Genomic DNA, 20,479 nt, shown 5'->3' on the forward strand with positions numbered 1-20,479 from the left:
AGCATACCTTTGCACAAAGCAATATGTTCCCCAGCAAGGTCTAGTCATTGTCTGTTTCTCTGTTCTTAGTGGACAGATGTTCCAGGGCCACTCAGCCTTTAGGAGGAAAGCTGGCCCATTTATTACGACATAGCAGTTCTATTTCAAAGATTTCAAAGATTGTAAATGGCTTCAGTTGCTTTACAAAAGGCAAATGGACTTCTTGTAATTAGGCATAAAATGTGCTTTATTAAAAGAAGCAAATATTTGTGATTGAAGCATTAAATGTTTCTAACATGTCCCTTATTAGCATAATTGGTCATTTGTTACTAACACCAGAATGACAATGAAGAACCAAAATATAAAAAACACAAATGAATGCATCACTATGTGCAGTTTGGTGATTACTTATGCAAATTAGACTTCAGTGAACTGGGCAAACAGGCATAGCAAATTATGCTTGTGAACTGTGGGTAGACTAGACACAGTCCCGTAAATACTGTCCCTTACTGATGTGATATGGATTGTTTACAGCTGAACAATGAAGGAGTCATGGTAGTGCCAGGAACCCAGGTGCTTAGACCTCTGTATTTGGTGCTGGTGACGAGGTGATGGTGGAGTGGAAGGAAGGAAGGACATGCTTGACAACAGCAGCGTTATTTTTGTATGTTACCGCTGAAGTTTGTTCAAGTCAGTTATAATTCATGTTCTGTCAACACATCATTTAAAAAGGCCCGAGGCCCCCCTCTCCTGTAAGATATATCTTTTGAGATTTAGGATGGATTACTTTGCTGCTCTGCTTCTTTCATAACCACGCATTTCTTTGTTCTTTCGTTTCCTGAGCTGGCTAGAGCTCCCTCTTGGTTCGGGAGCTCTTCTCTAGGTTGACACTGTCCCTGGCGAAGGAGTGATAACACCATAAGGATTAACTTCAGAGAAACACGAGAGGAGAATTGAGTGAGAACACATTCTCATTTACAGCAACAACCCGTGAATAGTTACAGGGGAGAGAAGGTGGGATGAATGAGCCAATTGTAAGCTGTGGGTGATTAGGTGGCCATGAAGATATGAGGGCTAGATTGGGAATTTAGCCAGGACACCAGGGTTAACACCCCTACTCTTACGATAAGTTCAATTGAATCTTTAGTGACCACTGAGAGTCAGGACACCCGTTTAACATCCCATCCGAAAGACGGCACCCTAGACACAGCAATTTCAAAACTGCCCTCTGACATTGAGATACACAGTGCCTTCGGAAAGTATTCAGACCCCTTGACTTCTTCCTCATTTTGTTACATTACCGACTTATTCTAAAATTGATCAAATAAAAAGATTTCCCCACCAAACTACACACAATACCAGATAATGACAAAGTGAAAACAAGTTTTTAGAAATGTTTGCGAATTTAAAAATGAGAAATATGTATATAACGTAAGTATTCAAACCCTTTGCTATAAGACTATATTTGAGAAGATGTGCATCCTGTTTCCATTTATCATCCTTGAGATGTATCTACAACTTGATTGTAGGGATGTTTTTCAGCAGCAGGGACTGAGAGACTAGTCAGCATCAAGGCAAAGATTAACGGAGCAAAGTACAGAGAGATCCTTGATGAGAACCAGCTACAGAGAGCTGAGGACCTCAGACTGGGGCGAAGGTTCACCTTCTAACAGGACAACGACCCTAAGCACACAGCGAAGACAACGCAGGAGTGGCTTTATATATCATATGATGCAAACTTCTCATAAATGCTGTATTTCTGTATTTTGAAAGTTAATAATATTGAAAGAATTTAGAAAATTCCAAAAACAAATTCCTGTAAATGTAGATTTTAAGCTCAAATAATGCAACAAAATAATACAAATAAAGTTTCCCTGCCGGAAAAGGATTGTTCCAACTTTCAAGAATCCCTGAGCTAATTTCCTGCTATTCTATACATTTTTTCCCCATGTGGCAAAGAAAAAAGAGACATCAGAGAAAGTATGGTTCTGTGAATATGATTTCCGGCAGTTATTATGCAGTCCCTTAGATTTTGTATTGGTCCAATTGATGTCACCTAATTTCAGCACTTGGATAATGTGATGCTTGCTGTCTGGTGTCCGTGTTGCCTGGAGATAGCTAAAGCATGGGACAAAAAAATGTCATACGTATACAACGAAAAGGGATCTCAACAAGGCCTCCTGAGTGGCATGGTGCTCTAAGGGACTGCATCGCAGTGCTAGCTGTGCCACTAGAGATTCTGGGTTCGAGTCCAGGCCCTGTCGCAGCCGGCTGTGACCGGGAGACCCATGGGGCGGCGCACAATTGGCCCAGTGTTGTCTGGGTTAGAGGAGGGTTTGGCCGGCAGGGATGTCCTTGTCCCATCGCGCACTAGCAACTCCTGTGGCGGGCCGGGCACAGTGCAAGCTGACACGATCACCAGGTGTACAATGTTTCATCTGTCACATTGGTGCGGCTGGCTTCTAGGTTAAGTGGGCATTGTGTCAAGAAGCAGTGTGGCTTTGTTGGGTTGTGATTTGGAGGACGCACAGCTCTCGACCTTCGCCTCTCCTGAGTCCGTACGGGAGTTGGATGAGACTGTAACTACCAATTGGGGAGAAAAAGGGGGTAAAAAAAGATGAGACAAGCAATGTGACAAGACTGCAACTACCAATTGGATACCATGAAATTGGGAGAAAAATGGGTAAAGAAAAGGGATCTCAACAAATGACATAATCTCTTTATTACATTTGTATTTTACTATTTTTTAAAGCAGATCCAGAGCGACTTACATTTACAACATACTGGTTGTACATAATGGTATATTCCTTGCATTCTATTCTGTCTCTTCAAATAGGGTGTTTAATTAACACTTGTAACTCCACTAACAAAGCCAGAAAGCACAAAACAAATAGAGGGGGATCTACTGTACAACCATGAGATGCTACTTGGCATTACACGTGTAAATGTATTGTCTCTCACCAACAGACTAAACACGCACATAGAGATTTAGAGAATACTGGGTTCTGAGGACCAAAGGGGGAAAGTGATCCTGAATAGCCTGCCATATGAGGTAACTATGTCAAGACAGTCAGGGCTTTAAATACCTCTCTTCAATCGCTGTGTCATGGAAGGATAATTACCATCATCATCCCCACCATTTAAGAGGAGAAGAACACACAAAGAAAAATACTGATTACATAAGTCTGCTGTTAACTGCGGCCATATTGATTTAGCACGCAGTGAAAGGTATGCTGCTTGTTAGTAGGCAGACATTTGTGACATAAATGTTCATAGAAATGATTCTCCATAATGTGTCATCTCCTCCAGCTTGGCTAGCACAATCAATTGTCCTATTTTGGACAGAGATGAGGAGGCATGAGCCATCACAGACATATTCATCAGCCTGTCAGACAAAAGGAGATTTCCCTAAATGAATCTAATGCAGCCATTTTATCTCAATATCATATACTGTCTGGGTAACAATTGAGTACCTTAATGTGATTGTTTTCAATTAAAATGGTAATAAAAAAAATAGTAGAGCAAGCAATCATTTTTCAGAGAGGTTTGGAACTCTCATTCTTATTGGGTCTATTAACTCATTTACAGCATGATCACCAAAACAGGCTGAAATTTCAAGCGGTCTTTTCAAACAGCTCTTACACTAAAAGGGCATTATCATAATGTTCACAATTTCACAGTATTATTCCAACTTTATGGTGTGGAAATATATATAAAAGATATGAAAATTATGTTTTTGACTGCACTGGGTCTAGTCCCTTGGCACATACAACTGTCAATGGGGCTGCAGGTTGCCTAGCACTTACAAGTGTTGGGCCAGTAACCAACCGGTTGCTGGTTCGAATCCCTGAGCCAGTAAGGTGGGAAAATCTGCCGTTCTGCACTAGAGCAAGGCAGTTAACCCCCAACAACAACTGCTCCCTGGGTGCCGTGGATGTCAATTAAGGCATTCCTCCACACCTCTGTGCAGAAGACACATTTCGGTTGAACACATTCATTTAAAGAGTATACATATGTAAAATGTATACTCTTTAAATGTGTCTTTATATGATAGTATTTCTGAGTATCACATTTAGCAGTGCACAATTGTTACAATTCTCCAGGTTTCGGATGTAATATTTCAATTTTCGCTGAATAGTCTATTTTGATTTCTCCCTGTCTGCGCTGTGTTATCCAAAAGGACACATGCTGTGCCATGGGGTGACACAGCAGTCAGATATTATATCACAGTGTGATTCATCAACCTGACCTAGGAGTGTGAGATAGGCCCTAAGGGCACTGTAGCCATACTAAGCTCAGTGAAGTGAGAACATCTGTCTATAAGCAACTCCGCTCTGTATTATGCAATGGTTTCTCTCTCTCTCTCTCACACACACACACACACACACACACACACACACACACACACACACACACACACACACACACACACACACACACACACACACACACACACACACACACACACACACACACACACACACACACACACACACACACACACACACACGTTTTCTGCTAACTGTTGTCTCCAGACCTGAACAACCTGTCCATCAAAAATGCTTAACTTAGAACCAGAGATGACAATATAGGGATGATCCACTGCCAGTTCAATTGCCCACACAAGTGACCTAAAGTTACACTATGGTGCCATCTGGTGGATGTATTTTCCAATGCTCAATCCTCACATGGGCAGTTGTACAGGCCTTTTTGGCCCTGTATGGAGTGGCTGTGGATCCAACTTCTCTGGAACCCTCTTCCTCACTGCAAAGGCACAAGGTTCTGCACATCTGTGGGATGCTCTACTGTTCACACAGGATGAATCTCAATTGCATACTCCTCGTGTCCTGGCTCCTCACCTTCTTCCCAAAATCAATTGGAGGAGAAGGCCAAAGGGGAGGGATCTGTGGCTTTCTCGTCCAATGGGTTTTGAGAAGAAGGCGTGGAGAGAGGAGTAGGCAATTGAGATTCTTTCACAGTCTCTGATCTAGCCTACTGTTGGGCTGCCAAGAGAACAGGCTACTCTGACAAATGTTGCTTGTTTAATAAAGTTAGATCAAAGCTGAATCAATGTCAATGATAGTCTCCTACATACTGTAAAAGAGCCTCGGCCTAAGGTCTGTACACGTGTCAGCAATTTCCTTATCCTGCAATCCTGGCTGATATCCTATTGAGTACAATGGATATTTTATAGGAATTGTTATCGTGTGTTAACATTCTCAAAATCTACAGGCCTACTATTCTACTGATATAATGCCATGATAATTTATTAAAGCTTTAGTGCAACAATCTTGCGTTGAAGATATCTTCCCAGTACACAACACAGGCCTAAATTGTTGCATTGACAGCATGGATTGATTATTGCTGTGCAAATACATTAATTATTTTCTTTATCTCAGAAAATCGGGTAAGAATAGGCATCTGTAGGTACTACGCCTTGTCTTCTGTTCAGTAGAGACTGCTCTGGTACAGTTGTGGAAATCATGCAACCTGGACTCAGGGGTAGACTTAACATCATTAACAAAAATCCAGGACATTCAAATTAGTATTATATGTTACATTTGGTATGGTATGTATTCATTTTGGGATGTCCATCATCCATTTCATATGATACACTATATATACAAACGTATGTGGATCCCCCTTTGAATTAGTGGATTCAGCTTTTTCAGCCATACCCGTTGCTCCAGCCATGCAATCTCTATAGCCAAGCATTGGCAGTAGAATGGCCTTACTGAAGAGCTTAGTGACTTTCAACATGGCACCATCATAGGATGCCACCTTTCCAACAAGTCAGTTTGTCAAATTTCTGCCATGCTAGAGCTGCCACGGTCAACTGTAAGTGTTGTTATTGTGAAGTGCAAATGTCTACAACAGCTCAAACACAAAGTGGTAGGCAACACAAGCTCACAAAACAGGACTGCCGAGTGCTGAAGAGCGTAGCGTGTAAAAATCGTCTGTCCTTGGTTGCGACACTCACTGCCAAATTCCAAACTGCCTCTGGAAGCAACATCAGCACAAGAACTGTTCGTTGGGAGCTTCAAGAAATGGGTTTCCATGGCCGAGCAGCTGCACACAAGCCTAAGATTACTATGCGCAATGCCAAGCGTCGGCTGGAGTGGTGTATTGCTCGCCACCATTGGACCCTGGACCCTTCACCATCTGGCAGTCTGACGGACAAAGTTGGATTTGGCAGATACCAGGAGAATGCTACCTGCCCGAATGCATAGTGGCAACTGTAAAGTTTGGTGGAGGAGTAATAATGGTCTGGGGCTGTTTTTCATGGTTTTGGCTAGGTCCCTTAGTTCCAATGAAGGAAATCTTAAAGCTACAGCATACAATGATATTCTAGATAATTATGTGCTTCCAACTTTGTGGCAACAGTTTGAGGAAGGCCCTTTCCTGTTTTAGCATGAAAATGCCCCCGTGCACAAAGCGAGGTCCATACAGAGATGGTTTGTCGAGTTCGGTTTGGAAGTACTTGACTGGCCTGCACAGAGCCCTGACCTCAACCCCATCAAACACCTTTGGGATGAATTGGAAAGCCAGGCCTAATCGCCCAACATCCGTGCCCGACCTCGCTAATGCTCTTGTGACTGAATGGAAGGAAGTCCACGCAGCAATGTTCCAACACTCTAATGGACTGCATTCCCAGAAGAGTGGAGGCTGTTATAGCAGCAAAGAGGGAATCAACTCTATATTAATGCCCATAATTGTGGAATGAGATGTTCGACAAGCGGTTGTCCACATACTTTAGGTCATGTATTGTATGTTACGAATTACAATCCATATGATAAGTTACGAATTGCAATTCATACAATATGTTACGAATTTGTAATATGTTGGATATTTCTTGTGGCTAATGTTAACTAGCTGGCTTGGTGGATAACGCTAATGTTAGTTAGGTGGCTAACATTAGTTAAAGCTAACTCTCTCTCCTCTGCTCTCATCCTTCTAGATCTATCGGCTGCCTTCGATACTGTGAACCATCAGATCCTCCTCTCCACCCTCTCCGAGTTGGGCATCTCCGGCGCGGCCCACGCTTGGATTGCGTCCTACCTGACAGGTCGCTCCTAGCAGGTGGCGTGGCGAGAATCTGTCTCCTCACCACGCGCTCTCACCACTGGTGTCCCCCAGGGCTCTGTTCTAGGCCCTCTCCTATTCTCGCTATACACCAAGTCACTTGGCTCTGTCATAACCTCACATGGTCTCTCCTATCATTGCTATGCAGACGACACACAATTAATCTTCTCCTTTCCCCCTTCTGATGACCAGGTGACGAATCGCATCTCTGCATGTCTGGCAGACATATCAGTGTGGATGACGGATCACCACCTCAAGCTGAACCTCGGCAAGATGGAGCTGCTCTTCCTCCCGGGGAAGGACTGCCCGTTCCATGATCTCGCCATCACGGTTGACAACTCCATTGTGTCCTCCTCCCAAAGCGCTAAGAACCTTGGCGTGATCCTGGACAACACCCTGTCGTTCTCAACCAACATCAAGGCGGTGGCCCGTTCCTGTAGGTTCATGCTCTACAACATCCGCAGAGTACGACCCTGCCTCACACAGGAAGCGGCGCAGGTCCTAATCCAGGCACTTGTCATCTCCCGTCTGGATTACTGCAACTCGCTGTTGGCTGGGCTCCCTGCCTGTGCCATTAAACCCCTTCAACTCATCCAGAACGCCGCAGCCCGTCTGGTGTTCAACCTTCCCAAGTTCTCTCACGTCACCCCGCTCCTCCGTTCTCTCCACTGGCTTCCAGTTGAAGCTCGCATCCGCTACAAGACCATGGTGCTTGCCTACGGAGCTGTGAGGGGAACGGCACCTCAGTACCTGCAGGCTCTGATCAGGCCCTACACCCAAACAAGGGCACTGCGTTCATCCACCTCTGGCCTGCTCGCCTCCCTACCACTGAGGAAGTACAGCTCCCGCTCAGCCCAGTCAAAACTGTTCGCTGCTCTGGCCCCCCCAATGGTGGAACAAACTCCCTCACGACGCCAGGACAGCGGAGTCAATCACCACCTTCCGGAGACACCTGAAACCCCACCTCTTTAAGGAATACCTAGGATAGGATAAGTATTCCCTCTCACCCCCCCCCCCCCCTTTAAGATTTAGATGCATTATTGTAAAGTGACTGTTCCACTGGATGTCATAAGGTGAATGCACCAATTTGTAAGTCGCTCTGGATAAGAGCGTCTGCTAAATGACTTAAATGTAAATGTAATAGGGGTTAAGGTTTGGGTTCAAGTTGGGGTAAGGTTAGGGGAAGAGTTAGCTAGCATGTTAAGTAGTTGTAAAGTAGCTCAAAAGTAGTAAGTAGTTGCTAATTAGCTAAAATGCTAAAGTTGTCCGAGATGAGATTTAAAAACACAATCTTTGGGTTCCTACCTGTTTATGTTATACACAGTCCTTCCATTTTTGCCTTAATAACCATAACACTTCACTGTTGTTTAATGGGCATTTAATTTCTATTCATGATACTGCCCATTTATATTTATTCTTCAGGAATGAAACACAAGCATGCAAAGTCGCAGACAAAGCAATTTGCTACTCGTGCTACAACTGCATTTTATGAATAGGCCTAGACAACCATAGGCCTATAAGCCTACAATCATCATTGTGTTTTGATCCACAGGCAGAAGAATTTGAGTATTCTCAAGAACTATGATCATCAGCTGGTAAATTATTAGCCAATTTGTGTTATCTGTTAAATAGTCAACTGTTTTATTTTAACACAATCTCTTATTGATATCAATGCTGCGTTATTTCATGATGTGACCCTAGCACTTTGTGCCCACTTGTCCTCACAAGGTAACCTCAGGGCAGAGAGCCCTTTCCCAACCTATGTGTCAGTGTTCTCTGACCATCTCTCCAATACCACCAACCAAATGTTTGGTTCTGGGCAAGGGGCTGTTGAGAATGAATGAGCTCTTAATTAGAAGCTATTGTAAGTGCAAGCAGGGTACAGATAGGCAGCCTTGCTAGCATCAGCAGGACGTAAGACTTTCCCAATATAGTATCAGTCACACCTTCCTAAAGAGTGCATATCAGATGGATATGTTCCTTGAATTGAGGTTTTACTCATATTCTTTGGATCCTTGCTCAACAGTAGGAGCACAACTTTTATTAATTTCTTCAATAAATCAATTCTAACTGATAAATGTGTTTCACCAGTGAATAGTTTCCAAATTGCCAAGAGATTTATTATAGACTCTATGTTGCTCAAAAAAGTATGTCATTTTTGTAACATTTCTGTTATATTTCTAAATAAAGAAATACAGTGTATTGTACTATGTATATTATTGCGTGAACTAAATGAAGCATAGCCTATTCAATGATACATAAAAAAGCTGTCTTTTCATAGTGAATACTTTCGCCTCAGAAGTTGACCACAGAAGTTATCACAGCGAGTCATTGTCATTTGCCATATGTTGTGTAGATCAACCAGCCATATGCCTCAACCTCGAAATAATGTATAGGCAATATTTGTAATGAAATTAGATGGTGCTATTTTCCACATTCATTTGGGATTGAGGCATACCTGGAGCTACACAACAGATGAACTGAATTATCAATGGGCTTGTAAATGATGAACACATCAAAGCTATGTGAACTTGATGAACTATCTTGAGCAGCCATCTTCAGATACAGTAGAACATACTTTGTAGACTCATCTGACACTGCCTGGAGATAGCGGTCTGCAACTCCATAAACTGCCCCTGCATGTGGGTCATTACCTGCTTTAAATTGTTCAGCAGGACCTGAATCTCCGGCCTAGAGTAAATCAGGTGGCTCAACAGATTTAGATGAAGAGAGGCTTAATGCCCATTTGACCATCTTTAGGATTCTTTCTCACTTTCTCACCAATCAATAATCTGGTGCCTCTGGCTGACAGTTCAGGTCTGGAAGCACGGTTTGGACTGCTCCTACAGTTTTGCTTCAGTACTGCATTTTAACTGACGCCAGGCCCAGAAAGACAATTTCCATAGACGGCCACATAGAGAAGTCAGCTTAGAACATTCCAAATAAGAATCTTTAGTCAACAGTTTTATGCACAAAACATTCATTTAATTATTCAAATAATCATCGCTGAGGCCGATTTTCTCCATCACACACCCGAAGATATTAAGATTTTATATTCACCCAATGTCTGACATGTTTTTGGATGGCGTAATTGATGTAATTGCTGCTAGCGCTGCTGCCTGAGTGCTAGTGCGCATGTGATGTTGGTCCAACCGGAAATTAATCCATGTATGCGAACATAAATAGATTACCTTGAAAACAACGGTCGGACATCCTGAACCCAGTCTCCAGTTCTTATCATTTGTACCTCAGGGGAATCACCGCTTGAGTACTCACAGGAAAGGTATCCATGATTCCATGATGTTCAGTCAATGAGCATTATGGGTAATGTAGTCAGATTCATGGCAAATGCTGATTTTGGACTGAGACCCAGCCAGGGTTTATGCCAGGATGAGTCAAATAGATTATGCATAAACGCATTTCATCAATCAGTATCTGTGTAAATATCCATCTCCGTGGTGCAAGACCAGTCAGGCCACCTATCCAGGTCTGAATATAACGTTGCAATTATGGTAAACTCAAGTTCACTGAATTGATTAATTACAGAGTTTGATTTTAGTGTTCCGAACTCAAAGCAAAAGTAGGCTATGGTTTGTCTTGACAAATCCCACTGGGCACAGACATCAGTTCAACTTCTAGTTTTGATTTACATTTGGATGAGTTCTCAGCTGACTTGAATTCAATGTGAAATCAACAAAAAATGTCACTATGTCAATGGATTTAGGTTAAAAGTTGGGTGAAAAAAAAGACAAAATACCCCTATGTTGATGACTTTTTTGCAAATCCAATCAGTTCTCCATGTTCATTCAACGTCCTCCAAAAAAAATATTGGTTTGAGATGGCGTGGAAACAACTATGATTCAACCAGATTTTGCCCATTGGAATGCTTACCTTGCCAACTGGCAGTGTTGGAAAAATCACTCAAGTGTCATCTTGATTAAAAGGAAAGATACCTTAATAGAAAATTACTCAAGTACAAGTGAAAGTCACCCAGCAAAATACTACTTGAGTGAAAGTTTAAAAAAAGATCTGGTTTTTAAGTACAGGGGTGGAAAATCACCAAATTGTCATACTTGATTTTTTTGTCTTTTACCCCCCTATTTTGTGATATCCAATTACGATCTTGTCTCATCGCTGTAACTCCCCATTGTGCTCTGGAGAGGCAAAAGTCGAGTCATGCGTCCTCCGAAACATAACCCGCCAATCTGCGCTTATTTACACCCGCCCGCATAACTAGCTGCCGGAGGAAACACCATTCAACTGACGACCAAGGTCAGCCTGCAGGCGCCCAGGACAACACAAGGAGTCGCTAGAGCGCGATGAGCCTTGTCAAGCCCCCCAGCCAAACCAGCCCCTAATCACACTGGGCCAATTGTGCACCGCCCTATGGGACTCCCGCTCATGGCCGGTTGTGACACAGCCAAGGATTGAACCCCGGTCTGTAGTGACACCTCAAGCACTGCCTTTAGACCACTGTGCCACTAAGGAGGCCTCTAAATTGTCATACTTGAGTAAAAGTAAAATGTAAAAATAAATACTATACATCAAATTCCTTGCATTAAGTAAACCAGATGATATTCCAACAGTCAGATAATTTCAAATCAAATCAAATCAATTGTTTTTATATAGCCCTTCGTACATCAGCTGATATCTCAAAGTGCTGTACAGAAACCCAGCCTAAAGCCCCAAACAGCAAGTAATGCAGGTGTAGAAGCACGGTGGCTAGGAAAAACTCCCTAGAAAGGCCAAAACCTAGGAAGAAACCTAGAGAGGAACCAGGCTATGTGGGGTGGCCAGTCCTCTTCTGGCTGTGCCGGGTGGTGATTATAACAGAACATGGCCAATATGTTAAAATGTTCATAAATGACCAGCATCGTCGAATAATAATAAGGCAGAACAGTTGAAACTGGAGCAGCAGCACGGCCAGGTGGACTGGGGACAGCAAGGAGTCATCATGTCAGGTAGTCCTGAGGCATGGCCCTAGGGTTCAGGTCAGTTGATTTACAAATGCATTATTTGTGTTTAGTGAGTCCACCAGATCAGAGGCAGTAGGGATGACAATGCGTTAAATTGATAGGTGCATAAATTGGACCATATTGCTGTGTTGCCTGAGAATTCAAAATTTAAAAAGTACTTTTGGGTGTCAGGGAAAATGTATGGGGATAAAAAGTACATATTTTGTTTAGAAATGTCGTGGAGTAAAAGTAAAAGTTGTCAAAAATATAAATAGTAAAGTACAAATAACCAAAAAAACCTACCGAATTAGAGCTTCAAAGTATTTTAAATTTACACCACAGCTGATTTACACCATTTAATTCACACCCCTTTACTTTTTCCAAATGTTGTGTCACTGGCCTACACACAAAGAGATGAGGAATAGAGTTAACACAGGCAAAATCCTAGAGGAAAACATGGTTCAGTCTGCTTTCCAACAAACACTTGGAGACAAATTCACCTTTCAGCAGGACAAGAACCTAAAACACAGGCCAAATATACACTGGAGTTGCTTACCAAGACAACATTGAATGTTCCTGAATGGCCTAGTTAGTTTTGACTTACATTGTCTTGAAAATATATGGAAAGAGTTGAAAATGGCTGTGTAGCAATGATCAACAACTTTACAGAGTTTAAAGAATTACAAAAATAACAATATGTTGTACAATCCAGGCAAATATTATACAATCCAGGTGTGCATAGCTCTTAAGCCTTGTTCACATTGGCAGTTTGATGTGACTAAAAATCCATTTGAATCCATTGTTTCTCCTGCAGTCTGAACAGCCAAAGCCACATGGAATCAAATATTTCAAGCCACATTTCAAACCACCTTCTTACGTACGTTGTGTGACTTGTGTCTGAACAGTCAAATCTGATGTATTTGGCCTCAAGTGGTTTTTAGACTGTAATATACCATAACTTGTTGCCTGCTAGCTACTGTTACAACTTCTATGAATGGTGAGTGGAGGAGCCAAGCGCAGAGAGCAGGTAATTCGGTACGTGGATCTTTTATTCCAACGACAGCGGAGACATGGACATGCAAAACACAAGGGCGCATGAAGCAACCCGTCCAAAATACACAGGACTAAAACTGTCCGGAAAAATAGCGATGACACCGAACAAGCCCGCACAATACCCAGTGGGCCTAGTGCCCTTAAATATATTAAATATAAACAAAACTAACTCAAAACAGGTGTACCCAATTAGACCCATTTAACAGAAACAAAAGGAAAGGGAATCGATGGCAGCTAATTGGCCGGCGCAACTGGAAGAGGCACCATCTTTGGTGGGATTCGTGACAGCTACTCTCTTGTCAAGTTTGACAATAATATGATGTGGTAACTATCTAGCTTGTTAATTGTTTACAAATACATTTGTGAATGTGCTAAATTAGTAATAAATTAGTGAATGTACTAAAGCTAAACAGCTACCTAGCTAGGTAGTTGACTGCTGTGGCTAGATAAAAAGGACTCATTTTGAAAGTTGTATCATCTTATCCTTTTATGCTTTAAACACTGATTTTGAACATTCACAGCAACTGGGAAATGTCCATGGCATGCATTGTTGTCAATTTAGCGTGCTACATAACTTCTGAGTGATAGGAAGCACCACCACCAATCAGCCTACACCACTGTACACATACTCTTCGTTACATTACATTACATTTAGTGTAGCCATGTAAGTAAATTACTGCTTTTTAAAATGTCTTTATTAATTATTTTCTCATTTTAAATTAGTATTTTATTTATTTATTTATTTATTTGTATTTTTGCAGAAAAACCAGTATACATAGGAGTATACAAACAGACAATGTTAACATATGCTAGGGGGTATAACAAATTACAGAATATACAAAGACCGTAAAAGACACACACATTGATTGTTTTAACAGCTTTTCTTATTAGAAGAATGTATAATGGTGTTAATGTACTGCTCGAATTCCTTATAGAAAACACGGAAGAGTGTTTTTTGTGTGAATTTACATATATGAAAATGACATTTTGCAATTAGCACAATTTGATTTAAGAGTTAAAATAGTTGTTCTTTATCCTTATTATAGTTAAGGAAACTGAGCAGCACATTCTCCCATAAAAAAAGTCATAAAAAATAGGCTTTATAAAAGTCTTAAGAAAACAATAGAACTATCTTTGGAGTCTTTATCAGAATGTCAATAATGTCTTACACCAGTCGGATATTATTAGATATACACCACTGTTCATAAGTTTGGGGTCACTTAGAAATGTCGTTGTTTTGAAAGAAAAACACATTTTTGTCCATTAAAATAACATCAAATTGATCAGAAATACAGTGTAGACATTGTTAATGTTGTAAAAGACTCTTGTAGCTGGAAACGGATGTTTTGTTGTTGTTGAAATGTCCTCATTGAAAGCAAGTCTAAGAAGCGATATATCTGTTATGTTTGCTATTTCTATGCTTCCCATTCTTAAATAAAATTTTGGTGTCTTTTACTTTCGGTTTTGTACACTAGCTTCAAACAGCTGAAAATACAATATTTTTGGTTATTGAAAATATATTTCACAGATGGTTCAATGATGCTTGTTTTGTGACAAACTGAAATTAGGCAGAATATTAGAATTTTAGCAACTAGGAAATGGCAGAGCGATTTTTTTCCTTCTTCTTATTGCACCTATTGCATCTTTAATTTGTGGATGTACATCATCCACTGTGTATGATATGTTGCAAATTACAATTCGTATGATATGTTACGAATTGGAATTCCTACAATATGTTACGAATTTGCAAAATGTATGATATGTTACCAATTCCTATTTCTTGTGGCTAACGTTAGCTAGGTGGCTAACGTTAAGTAGGCTAGGGGTTAGGGTTGGTTAAGGTTAGGGTTAGGAGTTAGGTTAAAGGGTTAAGGTTAGAGTTAGGTGTTAGCTAACATGTAGTTGTCTGAAGAGGTTACAGAAGACATAAATGAGAACTGTCCAACTTTTTCTGAATTCACTCAAATAACAGTACTAATGACAGTACTACAAAAAAACATTAACATGATATAGTACTACAAGATCCTGAGAAAACTAAGTACAGGGGGTCCCTTATGTAAACTGGATCTCTTTCCTCCATTGGAAACTCCTATAAAATTGTCCCATTTTATCTACTCCATGCTGTCCTACTTTAGCTAGCTAAGGTTGGTAAAGTGGAACAACAAAAAATGACAATTACTAAATATAAACATAATATTGGCAACTGGTTTGTGTTTTGATGCACCAGTACATAGTATGTACATTTACATCAACATTTGGGACAGAGCATTATTTATGGCAGTTTTATAATCTTAATCAAAAAAGAAAAAAAGCTATGTCACTGATCTTACTGTGAGCTTCCTGAAGTGATGTGGCTTTGAATATGGGGTTTCTCTGCAAAGGCTTAGTAACAATAGTTTTGATTTGTCAGATCAAAAAACAAATGGGTCAAAATGAAGCTGTCACAGTTTATATGATGTCCCTCACTTTTTGAATTCATCCTAGAGGTTTGATTGATGTGTGGTTGTATTCAACTCCCCCACTCTGAAATCCATAAAAAGGCTTAAAGCCCATCACATGTTCTAAATTGAATTGAGATTACATGTACTGCACCACTAAAACTACTGTATGTAGCTTACATTATCCTATACCAGAATCATGGCAATGGAAAACACAAAACACTCAAAGTCAACAAAACTAAGGAGATGATTGTGGACTTCAGGAAACAGCAGAGGGAACACCCCCCTATCCACTTCGATGTAACAGTAGTGGAGAGGGTAGTAAGTTTTAAGTTCCTCGGCGTACACATCACAGACAAACTGAATTGGTCCACCCACACAGACAGCATCGTGAAGAAGGCGCAGCAGTGCCTCTTCAACCTCAGGAGGCTGAAGAAATTTGGCTTGTCACCAAAAGCACTCACAAACTTCTACAGATGCACAATCGAGAGCATCCTGTCGGGCTGTATCACCGCCTGGTACGGCAACTGCTCCGCCCACAACCGTAAGGCTCTCCAGAGGGTAGTGAGGTCTGCACAACGCATCACCGGGGGCAAACTACCTGCCCTCCAGGACACCTACACCACCCGATGTCACAGGAAGGCCATAAAGATCATCAAGGACAGCAACCACCTGAGCCACTGCCTGTTCACCCCGCTATCATCCAGAAGGCGAGGTCAGTACAGGTGCATCAAAGCTGGGACCGAGAGACTGAAAAACAGCTTCTATCTCAAGGCCATCACTGTTAAACAGCCACCACTAACATTGAGTGGCTGCTGCCAACACACTGACTCAACTCCAGCCACTTTAATAATGGGAAATGATGTAAAATATATCACTAGCCACTTTAAACAATGATACCTAATATAATGTTTACATACCCTACATTATTCATCTCACATGTATACGTATATACTGTACTCTATATCATCTACTGCATCCTTATGTAATACATGTATCACTAGCCACTTTAACTATGCCACTTTGTTTACATACTCATCTCATATGTATATACTGCACTCAATACCATCTACTGTATCTTGCCTATGCCGCTCTGTACCATCACTCATTCATATATCTTTATGTACATATTCTTTATCCCCTTACACTTGTGTCTGTCTATAAGGTAGTAGTTTTGGAATTGTTAGCTAGATTACTTGTTGGTTATTACTGCATTGTCGGAGCTAGAAGCACAAGCATTTCGCTACACTCGCACTAACATCTGCTAACCATGTGTATGTGACAAATAAAAATTGATTTGATTTGTACAGTAGACTTTGAAATCCACTGCAACACAATAAAATGACTAATTAAAATGTATTGAATGAATCCCCTGCATTAGGCTACAAATAAAAGTTTTTTTTTCTTTTTCGAAAGAGAGTAATTAAATTATAATTGTCTGTTTGAACTATGCTGTGTGAATGGCGTTTCAAGCCTCTCTGCCTCACACTAGAAAACAGTTAGACTATTCTGATTGAATTATTTGTAAACATTTTGCGCAAAGTTTATAATATTGGAGAGAAAAAAAATATTCTCCAAACTATCGATTTAAAATCACCGTCTACAATATTCCTATAGATTAAAATGATAGGTACCGGAATTATAATGACTTTCAATTTCTACATTTGTTTTACTACGGATGGGACTTGGGGTAAAAAAAACAACAACATAGGGGTGGTGTAATGTGTGCGGAAGTGAAATCAAAACTCCGTGCAAGCCACTTCGATCCTATCATAGTTAGTAGTCGTTAGTGATCTACGAGCCAAAAGTCGATAGATCTTCATCTAATTGTGAAATCATGGAATCAGACAAGGTACTACATATCGCTAACTTTAGCACACTGTTTGTGTGCATGGTGCTAAAGTTTCCGCAAATATTTGTTTTGATGCGCGCGAAATCGACAACGGGTGTCAGCCTCAACAGTCTTCTGCTGGAGCTAACCGGGTATGTTTTACAAAGCAGTGCATGGTTATATTATACTCCGTCCTACTACCTGCCTTTTTAGGTTCTATGAATGTGTAATTGGTTGTTGATTGATGTTTGCTTGGTGGTTTAATTGTAGACTAGAAATCGAATTATATGTGACGATAATACATAATTGCAACGCTTGCGGATACAGTGTAGCCGACAACATCATGCATAAATTAAGTTGCATTGTATCGAGTAAACCCATGATATGCAATACACTTCCTGCGTTCTATGGTTGACTCATGTAGGATGAAAGGAAATAGACATTCAGAAAAATTACATCAAACCATACATTAAATCATGATGACTGTACAGACCATGTTGCAGTGTTGCTCTGAATTGAAATATCCTTGTTGCAGGGCAAGTATTTATCACATTTGGTTCAGCATCAGATTAAAGATGGCCCAGGGAATTTGACCTCATCCACCCAGATGGCAGTCTGCCTATTTTGTGATTTAAAAGATCAGTGTGTTTGCTTGTTCTAATGGACATGGAGAAGCTCTATCTTTGTGAGACAGTAAATATATAAATGTGAAGAATATCAGTTATCATCCTCCACAGCTCACTGGATCCTGACAATCTGCCAGAATTACACTGGCTCTCAGGCAAGGAAGGAGTGGTAGGCATACAGCATGGGTATTTTACCGTCTGCTTGCTACTTTACATGACTCATCATGGTTTGTTGACGTTGCAGTCCCTAATCTCTCCGTTTAGCAAAACATCATCCTTTCACTTCTCTCATATCCTGTTGGCTCGAAGCTCATTGCACCATATCACGATACACACCTAACTTTGTTATTGTTCTAAGAAACATTCTCTAATTTGGATCCTGAAGTATTATCGTATGAAAATGCCCTTAAATACAGCAAATGGTTGGGTCAGGTGTGAACATTCCATCACCAGGTTGCTCCCTTGCAGATCCACGGCTTGCTTGTTCACTTTGTGTTCCCTGTTGTTCCCACACATAATTCTTTATCTTCCATAAAGTTAATATCACATTTCTTTGTTTTAGGTTCATTGTGTTTGTCACCTACCAGATGTACTATGACTACCCACCCCCAACCTACTTGGAGTACCCCGTCCTCATTGCTCAAGGTGGGCCATCATTCTACCCTTTGGTGAAAGTTCCTGTTCATTCATTTAATGAAATAGTCCTATTTCCCAGGTAACGATACTCTCCAGACAATAATCCAACCACATTGTTAGCTGCCGACTTATCTTGCATCCCTTCAGGGTTGTTGCTAACCACAAATGGTAAAAAAATTAAGATAATATTTTGTGGTTGTAACTCCGGGTATTCGTTCCCCAAACCTACAGTGGGTGACAATGCACTCACCTTGCATACCTGATCTCTGTATAAGTGTGTTGCACAGTGAGTTACAGCTTGTTCTTTTAATCCTGTTGTGTGCCATTATTTGTCCCAGATGTCATCCTCCTGCTCTTGATTCTACATTACAATGGCAGCCTGAAGCAGAGTCTGATCTATGCAGTTGTGTATCCTTCTCTGCTCATGCAACAAAACAAAACACACACACACTCCTGATTTACATAATGCTAACATTTTGGAAATTGGTAGCAGATTCTTGACGGCTTGATCAGGTTTGTGGGAGGCTGGCAACTACTCACTGTGCAGAAGTGGATAATTGATCTGGCCATGGTAAGTAGAAGACTGATGAGATGTGAAAAAGAGCAGTAGGTTATTCAGACAGTCAATGTCCACAATGTCAGAAAGCATATTGTATTATGAAGAACAGCTTGCAAAGGACTCTTATTAGAGTCACATTGATGAAATTGTTTCCACAGACCAATATAGATATAGCACCAGTCAATGATGAAGTAACATTGAAAGGTCCTTTGACATGATGCAAGTTATCTAAATCAATTGCTTACCTTTCCATCTCTCTCAGAGCCTGTGTACATTCATCAGTGCTGGCAGTAAATTTGCCCAGCTCCAATGCCTGTGGCAGTCCAAGGACTCAGGGCAGGTTAGCGCCCTCTCCTGGGGTATGGCTACCTACACATGTTTTGGTGAGTGAACCATTCTAAACCACACACACACATAGGCCATAGCCCTTACAGATCTGTAAGTATATAAGTATGAGCAATACAGCAGCAAATTGGAGCTATGACCAAGTGCCTGCATAGGTGATCTCGCAACCACAGCAATTGAAGATAGTCATGGAATGTAATAATGTGATTTATGTTAACTGTCTTGTTTCAGCAAGGATTTACACCACCAGTGTGACAACTGGAGACATGCAGGGTAAGTCAGTCCTGTCACTGCAATTATCAGGTGTTGGCTGGAGAATGAAAATGTCTATTACATTTTCGCGCAGCAGCATGTGTTTCTAACACCTGTTTTGTCTTCCGCTGTCCACAGTTCTGGTGCGATTTATTGTCATGGCACTGCTGAATTCATGGGTGCTAGCTACAGTCTTGTACTACAGGAAAAGTGCTGGGGAAGTACAGAAGAAGCAGGATTAAGTCTCCTGTCACAAACAGTTATTACCTCCAATGTCTAAAACTGGACAATTTGTCTGCACTCCCTCTTCTTTCAGTGTTTAATTTCACCCAGACATGAAGTTGAGAACAGGACTGTGTGGGTGACAAATGGACAGGTGGCAACTCTTTTGGCAAACCAACCATTCTGATATCAAAAGGGGGGTTTTCTTTTAAACATTCCATTTGGCTGTATTCTCAGTTTGACAACAGGTCAAGTTGGTACAAAAGATTTAAAAATGTGTTGAGCTAATATATTGGGTGTTGAGATGCAGATGTTTCTCAGGATAAAACAGCTGTAATTTTCAATTTATTTTCTAAAGATTTTAATCAATAAACCATACCACCTTTGAAATAGTGGCCTTCTGTTATTAGCGAATATCAGAAAGCATAATTGTTCTTCAGCATATCTATAAAACTATTTGACTACTATATGCAGATATCACACAGGACAGTGGTGCATAA

The 20,479-nt window shown here is 40.9% G+C and overlaps 1 protein-coding gene across 1 annotated transcript; it reads left to right on the forward strand.

Moving 5' to 3' along the window:
- The first annotated feature begins 17,205 nt into the window (after positions 1–17,205).
- slc66a3 (solute carrier family 66 member 3) lies at positions 17,206–20,369 on the forward strand. Its single transcript, XM_046367099.1, has 7 exons — positions 17,206–17,491; positions 18,528–18,610; positions 18,940–19,009; positions 19,115–19,172; positions 19,423–19,543; positions 19,737–19,778; positions 19,896–20,369. The coding sequence occupies exons 1-7, from the start codon at positions 17,346–17,348 to the stop codon at positions 19,997–19,999; spliced, it is 624 nt and encodes a 207-aa protein (XP_046223055.1). The 5' UTR covers positions 17,206–17,345; the 3' UTR covers positions 20,000–20,369.
- The last annotated feature ends 110 nt before the right edge of the window (positions 20,370–20,479 follow it).

The sequence above is a fragment of the Oncorhynchus gorbuscha genome, linkage group LG10 (genome assembly GCF_021184085.1).
Source record: "Oncorhynchus gorbuscha isolate QuinsamMale2020 ecotype Even-year linkage group LG10, OgorEven_v1.0, whole genome shotgun sequence".
NCBI lineage: Eukaryota > Metazoa > Chordata > Actinopteri > Salmoniformes > Salmonidae > Oncorhynchus > Oncorhynchus gorbuscha.

Coding starts and splice junctions, on each gene's coding strand:
- slc66a3 (XM_046367099.1), top strand. CDS start 17,346: ATGGAATCAGACAAGGTACTACATATCGCTAACTTTAGCACACTGTTT. Junction 18,611..18,939: donor CCCCGTCCTCATTGCTCAAG/GTGGGCCATCAT, acceptor TATTTGTCCCAG/ATGTCATCCTCCTGCTCTTG. Junction 19,010..19,114: donor AGTCTGATCTATGCAGTTGT/GTATCCTTCTCT, acceptor CGGCTTGATCAG/GTTTGTGGGAGGCTGGCAAC.